The sequence below is a fragment of the Amphiura filiformis genome, chromosome 10, assembly GCF_039555335.1.
Source record: "Amphiura filiformis chromosome 10, Afil_fr2py, whole genome shotgun sequence".
In the NCBI taxonomy this organism is placed as follows: Eukaryota; Metazoa; Echinodermata; class Ophiuroidea; order Amphilepidida; family Amphiuridae; genus Amphiura; species Amphiura filiformis.
In genome coordinates this window covers 25,266,616-25,276,842 of record NC_092637.1, presented here as the reverse complement: position 1 = coordinate 25,276,842, position 10,227 = coordinate 25,266,616, and the positions used below count along the sequence as shown (strand labels likewise).

Here is a 10,227-nt window from a genome sequence, read left to right as displayed (position 1 = left end):
CGTCACTCCAACCAAGGAATGGGTCAACATTTCAACGCCAGTCAAGATGAACAGTTTGACATTTAATTTTAAATTATCTATCTACCTGGATGATTCAGAATATTCACAAATACTTTGAGAAAGCCAGAAGGTTTCTGGCAAAACTGTCAGCAGAAAAATGCAAGTTATTCTTTTCTTTTGGTCTTGACAAAGAGCTCTAAATACCTGAATAATCAACGGACCTGATGAACATCTTCAATCATGTTCTTACATAGTTTTGAACTCTTTTCATGAATTGAATGGACTACTAGTATGTGTACCTCAAGTCTTGTGACTACATCCTGAGAGTGACACATATCTTATTTGCATGACTGTCCATTCAACTTTTTAAACAAAGAGTGTGTGTGCCTTACATCAAAGTTTATTGGCAAATATCCAAATAAATGAAGACATTAAAGAGAGAACTAGTCAAAAGTTCACGAACACTTCGAAAGAAAACTCATTGTTTTGTGCATGTTTTGGCAGATTCCTTTCTGTTGTTTTCTGTAATGGTTCATGTCAGCTTTATAAGTAGAAGGCCTTGAACGAAGGCTTAAATATGAAATACTAACAAAGCGGTTCTCTTAACGTTATCCTTTGTATAAAGGGAGTAAGTACAGCAGTTTGGCACATAAGATTTGGCATTTGTACAGAGACAAAGAGAGGGGGAGGGAGAGAGAGAGAGAGAGTGAGGAAGCGAGTTAAAAAGGCAAATTAATAAAAGAGCGAGAGAGAGACAGGAAAGCAAACAATCAAACACCTCAAAGAACTGAGATGAGGGTGCTTATCAAGTGAGTCATATTTAAATTACTGTAAAAGTGGACATTTTCACGTGATTAATTTTTCGAGCTTTGCAAATTTTGAACCATTTTCCTTGTTTTTAAATTCTTTTTAGTAATTTATTCGCATGTTGTTATTTTCACGGTATCAGCTTGGAATGTGAAAGTGCGAAAATAAATGTTGTGCGAAAATTTCCACTTTTACAGTCATATATTAATCATATGATTAATGTTACACTTATCAGTGGCGTAGTGTCATAGGGGCATGGGGGGCATGTTTAAAAAATCCCATAGGAAAATTGCCGAAAAAATGGCTCTTTCCCCCCAATCAGACCCGGTGTCCCTCCAATCATGGTCGGTGCCCCCCACGCTACGCCACTGACACTTATGTGTTGTACATTGAAACTGTGTTGTTATAGTATGCCTACAGGAGCCGACATGAACCACTGCAAAAAGGGCAACAGAAAGAAACCTGCCATACAATGAGTTTTCTTTGGAACACTCTCATGAAATTTTGATGTGGCATTATCAACATATTCCTGATGATGTACTTCCAATTGCAAAAGCTCCGGATGAATATTGTCTGTGTTGTCAAAGTTTGTTTGGGAGGAGACTCACCAATACCACAAACCCCATAAAGACGGTGAACAACATCAAGGGTGTCAGGAATCCATACACAGGCCATAATGCTATATTGACACTGAAAGAGAGAAAATAAACAATACCATATTTACTCTATTAAAGAGGAAGCCCCACCAGAGCAGTTTTCCTGGGGTGAACCAAAGCTGCCTGGTAATCAAATTAACCAGTGACAAGGTTATCTATGAATTTGACAGGTGTTAATTGATGTAATAACAAAAGAACATCAATAATCACCTGTCAAATTCAGAAATAATCTTGTTACTGATTAATGTGATAACCAGGCACCCCAGAAGAACTGCTCTGGTGGGGCTTCCTCTTTAAGGGTTTACCGTCGTAACTAAACCTATCGATCAAATTTTTTTAAATTGACATATTGTGTACATCAATATGTGTAGATAATAAATCCGTAAAAAAAACAGGTGGTGCCGGACCTCACTTTTGAGCTACAGCCGTTTTAAAAGAGATGTACATTTCCAAAAATCTCTGTACACTTCAATGGCAAAATCAGCAATTTTCTCAAAATAGACAACCTTTTGCGTTGTAGAAAAAAATTGTATCGATCAAATTTTTTAAATTTTATATATGTTATTAAAAAGAAAAAGCTCTGTAAATCGCGCAAAAAATAATTGGGGGTACCGGACCTTGTTTTCGTGTAAATTGACTAAAATAGGTCAAAATGCATTTTTTCTGCGACACCATGCGTAGTTAATTGCGTACATGGATATTTTGCGCGTATCAACGCTGGTATACACGGCGATCTGATGCGGATAAGCGTTAGTTTACGCATATGGCCACAAAAAAGGAATTGTCTGTTTACGCAGGAAAGTTTTCACTGTAAAAAAGTTACGTAAGAAGTTACCATAATAGGAACCATTATTATAATGATGTCGACTATAGCGATGTCGACGGCTGTAGCTTTATGCCTTAAAATTCTTAGCCTAATTCTAACTTGGTGTATTTTGGTCATAAACTGGTGTATGAAAGACTCCCATTCTGCACTCTGCAAAGATATTGGACCACTACACAAAGTGAGGAATTTTCAGCTTTCAACATGTTTACCTGACTCGATCGGCCAAAAAGAGGATTTATTAAACATGTTATAAAGCGAAGTGTTAGACACCATGGGCGGAACTTGTGTTTGACTATAATAGGCCTACAATTATTATGGGTATAGGCCTACTTAGCATGCTTAGTGCCGTTTACCGAGAGGAAAACTGTTTTGGTCACAAAAACTATAATACGGAATTTTCTTCATATCACATAGCAGTTCAATTAATTTAAACACTGGGTTGCATATAGCTGTAGAAAAATGTATGACACATTAAAAAAAAAATTGAATAGTTTTGATGGTGTTTTCTATATCGCATGCATTCTGAATTCATTGCACGTAGGCTAGTAGGCCTATATGTCTTTACCCAATAACACAAAATGCTTTAAACATTTAAATGTTTGGATTATAAACTTTTAAAAGTGGTGCGTTTCATTATGAAACGTTCTACAAACGTATAACCTTTAATAGGCCTATAATCTAGTGGTTACCCAACATTTAGGCCAAAATATTATTAAAACGAATTAACCAATTTAACCAACACTCGTTTAGGCCTAATGTTTTTTTTAAAAATGATTCTGTGTTTGTTGGGTAGGCCTATAACTTTATACCATCTCTTGGACCATACGGTACTGTCGTAAGCCTACTTTGGGGGAGGGGTCCAGGTCCGTTATCAGTGGAAGCACGTTGGCAAAATTTGGATTACATGTTGTATTTAAGCGGCCACCTTTCTTGCCCTCAGCAAACATTATTTTCTTTATTTTGTGGCCCTGGTTATCGCCGGTGCGCAAAAATAGCATTGACACGCACAACACGCATCGTTCTCTGCGATGTCTGCAACGCAACGCCGAAAGCACGACGCCGAGTACACACGCGTTGAAAAGAGGCGCAATAGTCGAGTCGAATCGGGTGACGACGGAAAACCCTTAAACATACCCCTTCTATTAAATGGCCCCCCCCCATCTTTTTTTCAAAGAAAACATGACCTAAATGCAGTGATTTCCACCTGCATGTCATGATTGCGGAATTGCATGGACAAATCCTATTCTAACTTATATTACATTTCCATCCAATTCATCACCACATTATTAGATAGTAGAATGTTCATACATTTAAAGCAATAATGTGTGATTTGCATAAAGAATAGATTCCTTTTAAATGTTTGTTTTCACTGATCATATTATCCCCTTTTAATTTCGAGCCAAACAAATGAGGTATAACGTAGAAAATTGCGATTTCATTCCAGCGCCTACAATTCGTGTACTACACTCGCCGATCGTAACATGTAATACTACACAGAGCATCGCGCTCGACGTGTGTACACATAAGCTGACATCTACAGGAGATGTTAGCAAGCAGTCGATCGATGAACTCTGAATAAAACCGGGTCGACCCGGTTTTAATATAAAAGGTTAAATTTTACCTTTATTAAAGCACTTCAGGCTTAGTCTTTTACGTGGTATTTTAGTACACCACTGGGCATTATAATTATGCAAAAAGTAGAAATTTGAGTAAAATTGAGGGCGTCGCTGTGAAGCAAATCACACATTATTGCTTTAACTTAATAAATACTATTTTTGCATAAAAAATGCATTTACAGATATAACTTTGTAGTATTTATCCATGTGTGGTACCTGTATGGTCACCGCCATGTTGAATTTCAAACAGGAAATCGTATTAGCAAATTCTGGAAATCATATTTTGCAAGTTGTTTCATTGAAAACTCACTTCTAATAAATGCCCCCATGGTTTTTCAATCTGTAAGAAAGTTTTAATTTTGCTGCAGATATTTCAAATTAAGTTCCCCAATCCACAGAACCTATTTTGATTGAGATACCCTGTCGACTGGCAAAGAAGTTTTTTCACAAATTGTCACAAAAATCAAATTTTGCTTTAAGGGGGTACTAGTACACCCCTGCCCAATTTTGTACCTATTTTTGCATTTTTCTCAAAATTTATAGCGCATATGGTGACAAGTAAGATATGTATATTATAGACAAGGACTACAACTACTGCACTGGAAATTTTATTTCAGCACAGACAACAGTTGTGGAGTTACAGTCAAAAATGAGGGAAAACCAATATTTGATCCATAAATCAATAACTACTTGCCTTGAGTTGCTGAATTTTCATTGAAATAGTTGTAGTCCTTGCCCCTATAATATACATATCTTACTTGTCACCAATGCGCTATAATTTTTGAGAAAAATGCAAAAATAGGCACAAAATTGGCCAGGGTTGTAGTACCCCCTTAACTGCTTAGTGAATCACACAAAAAACCTGAAACCCAAAATAATAACAATACTGTATATTATATACCATGTGTAAATCAACTAGAAGCACTCATGGCCCACAGGGGCGGATCCAGGAATTTTCAATAGAGGGGGCGCTGAGCCACCGCCGCCGCCGCCGTGGTTCGGTGCCCACACAAAGTCAGGCGCCGCTCTGCAAAAATACACAGAGTCAGGCGCCTATCTGCAAAAAATAGAGGGGGCGCGAGCCGGGTGCGCCCCCCTCTAAATCCACCCCTGGCCCAAACAAATGTAATATCATAATATGCTTTGTTATCCTGCTACATATCACAATAAAACACCCACAAAGTACGTACCACAAGCCTCCCATAATGAATGTGGTCGTAGCCATTGGTATCGCTATAGGGGCATGTATCTCCCAATCCTCAATCTTTCTTATCCAGCTACATATTACAATTAAATAGAAGCCAATAGTTATGTTGACCCCAATCAGCAATGCTCCAGAGTAGAGCCATGGTCTGCAAATAATAGGAAAGAAATAGCATGTATGTTACAAATATAACATTGCAAATTTTGCATAGATTATAGATGGAGGGGGTTTATCATGGAATACACAGATTCTCTTTAATAGGGAATAGAAACCAGAGCAAGGGTGAAAATAAGTGGGAGACGGGAGCTGTTTGGCGCCAGAAACTGGTTCCATCCCAATTTTAGTTGACCAGGGGACACTTTTCTCAGGAAACTGACCCCCTGGATATAGTGAACCAAAAATATCAAATTCAAAGCAACTATTGTGATTGGCCCCTTGGTGATTGGAAATGCCCCCTGGATCATAGTTAAATTTGTTGAAGCATGTCCCATTCTTTTGTAAAAGTAGCCCATGGTCCATTATACAAATATTAACTGTCTATGAGTGTGATGGTCGAAATATAATCACGAGGTGAAAGATGGATTGTTCCGTTCCACGAGCCGAACGGCGAGTGGAATGGAACAATACATCTTTCACCGAGTGATTATATTTCACCATTACACCTAATTTAAGACAGTTAATATTTGTTTTATATCACTCATGCATAAATTCTATTACTAAAATACTATTTAAGGTAGGATAAACATTTTTTCATCAACATAACACCATGTTTTGCCGTGATATACTTTACATTTTGGGGTCCACCCCATAACTAAATCGGCGAGTCCAAGAGTCAGCGCACGGCTTGGCGCAGGCGCACTACGGCAGAGCACATGATGGTAAAGACTATCACACGGAGAGGGTGATAGTAAAAATGATAAATGGTAATCAACCAATGAACTGTCTAGAATTTATGTATGAGTGATATAATACTAATTATTTTCACCTCTGGTAAGTGGCCCCCAGTTCATCTAAAATGGCCCCTGGTTCACTCCAAATCTTGGTGAACCAGGGGCCACTTTGGTTCAAAATTATTTTCACCCTTGGACCAGAGGGCATCATGGCACTCAGACAATCTAGGCCAACCTAACCTTACTGCAGGTCTAATCAGGTCACAGCATTCGGTAACTTGTGGTAACTAGTGGTAAAAATATGGCAAAATCAATGCATTGCACATTTACAAGAAGTGTACGCCAATCACAACATTATGTCTTACATGTTAGAAAAATAATTATCAAGCACGAATCACATGGTTTTATTTTAAACAAACTCATTTTGACCATAAAAATGAATAAAACAGCCGGCTCTCAACACATGATATTCAAAATTCCCGCACCAAAATTGTCTAGAGCAACGACGTCCCAATAATACAATGAACGCTGTCGACATGAGCACAAATAAGCATGACATCACTGCTCTAGACAATTTTGGTGTGGGAATTTTGAATATCGTGTGTTGAGAGACGACTGTTTAATTTGTTTTTATGGTCTATATGAGTTTATTTAAAATAAAACCATGTGATTCTTGCTTGATAATTACTTTTCTAACATATAAGACATGATGTTGTGATTGGCGCGTACACTTCCTGTAATGTACCTCCAGCAACATGTTACACATACATTGCAGGCTAAATATGAGTTAACTTTGCTGCGGCACCAACCTGTTTTTCATGCACAATGCCATCAAAAAAGTACTCAACATAATTAGTTTGAAAATAGCTTTAAAAGAACTCTAACCTGTTATTGTTAAACATATTTAAACATTTCATAATACATCCTGTTAATATAGAGATATTCTACACAGGGAGTGTGAATTTCAAACAGAGTCACCCATTCAGTGTTGTGACTGTCGTCTGCTCCAAAATGGGTAAATTCCAGTTGAAATCCATACACCTATGGAAGACATGACCTTAATCTTCAACACAGGTGGTGTGGATTTCAAATGGAGTCACCCATTCAGTGTCGTCTGCTCCAAATTGAAATTGGGTTATTCCAGTTGAAATCCATACACATATGGAGGACATGACCTTAATCTTCCACACAGGGGGTGTAGATTTCAAAAGGAGCAACCCATTCAGTGTCATCTGCTCCAAAATGGGTTATTCCAGTTGAAATCCATACACCCCTTATGGAAAATATGACCTTTATCTTTCACACAGGGTGTGTGAATTTCAAACGGGCTACCTGAATGGGTGAGTCCATTTGAAATCTACATGCCCTGTGTAGGAGATTAAGGTCATGTCTTGATTGTCTTCCAAAGGGGGTGTATGGATTTCAGCTAGAAAAGCACACTTACCTATTGACCCTTGGGTCTACTTTAATTGCATCAATAAAATCGGTGTAATAAAAAATGGCAAAAGTGGCAAGGATCCAGAAGATGGTCTGTAGATTATATGGCGAGAACGGCTTCTCTACTTCCTCTTCATTGGCTTCGGCTCGCTCTCGAAGTTTGGCAAGTTTCTTGGCATCAATGTCTTTTAGTTCTGTATAAATTGAAGAAAAAATGTAAAATATCAAGTGGTATAGTAAACGGGCGACGGCCTTTTACGGTATTAATTAACTGGACTCTGCCAGCAAAGTATGTCTAACCTGATAGGTTTACAAAACTACTTGGACAATTGCTAAGCCAGTCAGCGTGCTCGAGAGGTGATTTCATGTGGTGATCCAGCGACTGAGTATAAATTCAGCTTGACAACTGCTTTCGCAGGTGCAATAACAATACATGGACACAATCACTGACATTTACGCAATGAATTTAATGAATTATTTATGGCATGCATCGGCTGGATTTTACGAGCAAGGTAAGGTTTTCTGCCTGTTCCAGCATGAATATCCTTAGTTCTCTGCATCAAAGATGCTTGTGATGACCAGTTTTTTTTGTGGACACTTTGATAACAGGTAACTTAAATATGTCATAGGGTAGAAACGATAGCTCATAGCTATACAATTATGTGCACAAAAATGTGTTTCCGTACATTAAGCAAGTCTTGGGATGTAATACCGTACACATGAAGATAACTAGATATAGCGGGTGAGAAAAATTATTTTTGTTTATGTTTGTCAAACAAAATTTTTGATAATGGTCATACTAGGATTTCAGTTTTTTATTAATGAAGTATTGAAGTTACATGTTGTTTTGAGGAATAACAGTACACTGCTTTTTTCGGGAAGTTTCGAGTTTATTTCAACTGATGGTGTAGGATCGCAAGGTGCGCATCTTGCGCTTGCGCGCTTACACGGTGGTGTTCTTGAATTCACTGGTATTGTTTGAGACTGTTGGTACGTGTAGCTATATGTAGTACGTTCCATTGCCCAGGTAAAATTACCCGAAAATCCCAACCCTAAATAGTGAGACTTAGTGAGGTCTGGTTCAGTACGGGTTAATGTTGAAATTTGAATGAAAATTATTTTGATGAGTCAGCCAGGGTTGTATTTTTTTTTTTTTTTATTTTTTTTTTAATAAATGATTTTTTCATCATAAGAGGAGCAAACAAATTTTTTTTTTTAGGGGTGATACCCCTTAAGCGGGCCCCTGGACCCCGGCCGTAAGTCACGAGAGCTCCACGCGCTACGCTGCTAGCTTCAAATAATTTGCCACCTGGCATAGAAATTGGCCTAGCTACAACCCTGCAGTCAGCTATATCTCTTGAGAAAGACTGCCTAGATTTTGAACAGTCCAAAATTTTGTTGAAGTGCTCAGTTCATGAGTTCAGTTTCGAATTTTGCGCGTCAACAGCAGTACTGCAGGGCGATTTGTGCAGCAACCACATCGAGATCAACATACATGAGAGGCAAACCTTAAGTCAGATTCTTACTCCACATCGCAGCGCGATGCGATGCTTTAAAACCTCGCAGCATCGCGCGATAAGGTTTTAAGAGCATGTGGGGTCTGCATCTCCAAATGGTCATTCTACCGACCTTGATTTTCCTGCAGCCAATCACAAGCGTGCATGGCTGCAATATCGCAGCGCGTTGCTATATTATTGAACAAAATCCAACTCCAGATCGCGGACCGAAATTTCCACTGTGCAATGAGAATTTTTACCACTGAGCTCATAAAAACCTGGCTCAGATTTCATTTTTTATAGTATCGCATCGCGCTGTGATGTGGAGTAATATTAATTAATACATTTGCTAGTCAGCCAAATTGGTCTAAACCGGGGCCCAAACACAATACATATTTACATTTGTATAGTTAGTATACTATTCTGTCGGTCCAACATCCGGGCTATCTCTAGTCTTGGGCCCAAGCTTCACGTGGCTCACGGTTTTTAATGAACGACATAAACCGGCTGTGAAGGAGACTAGTCACTCCAGACTGGAGTGGCAACATCGTCAATTTTGGAAAAAACAACACTCGACCATGGACTTTAATTGTCCGTTTGTCATTATATAAAACGATAAATCAAGTAAGTAGCTTCCACTCTGAAAACTTAGAAACTTGTTTGATTCCATTTGCGATCGAAATATACACAACACCAATGACAGAATTCATCAAGAAAAAAATCGAACCAAGGACTTGTTTTCACTCAAATTTGAGTCGCATCATCAACCGGAAGTGACGTGGCACGGACCGACAGAATAGAAATTTAAACTATAGAAATTTAAAAGAAAAGGGTTGTCAAGGTCAAGGAGGTCTACATAGTAAACATACATCATGACATACTTCACTTGACCCAAATATATGATTTTTTTGTGAGACTATCGCACATGGAATTTTAGAGGGATTGTGATAGCGGCTTCACATAGAAAAGTTTGATGGCAAATTTGAATTCACCTTTCATACCTAACCTACAGCATGATCAAGATCATGATCAAAATTCAAATTCATAACATGGTTTATAATTGAGTAAGCTTAATTAATTTTACCTGTCCCATAAGCTTGCATAAACACATTGGCAATTCGTCTGCGTCTCTCGTCAAATTCATCATCAACTTTCCTTCTTCTCAGACCATCTTCATTATCTGTCGGCTCACCAGGCTGCCTATTTCGCAGCTTAAAATCATTACCAAATTCGCTTTCGCCACTCGTTGCAGCCATTTTCGATCATCGTTTCGCGTTGTTGACGGAAATAGGTTC

The 10,227-nt window shown here is 38.4% G+C and overlaps 1 protein-coding gene across 1 annotated transcript; it reads right to left on the bottom strand.

Moving 5' to 3' along the window:
* Positions 1-1,080: 1,080 nt before the first annotated feature.
* On the bottom strand, positions 1,081-10,227 carry LOC140162682 (transmembrane protein 128-like). The gene is made up of 4 exons (XM_072185949.1): positions 10,017-10,227; positions 7,444-7,630; positions 5,096-5,257; positions 1,081-1,497 (listed from the first exon to the last, which is right to left on the bottom strand). Exons 1-4 carry the CDS (start codon positions 10,186-10,188, stop codon positions 1,389-1,391), a joined length of 630 nt encoding a protein of 209 aa, XP_072042050.1. The 5' UTR covers positions 10,189-10,227; the 3' UTR covers positions 1,081-1,388.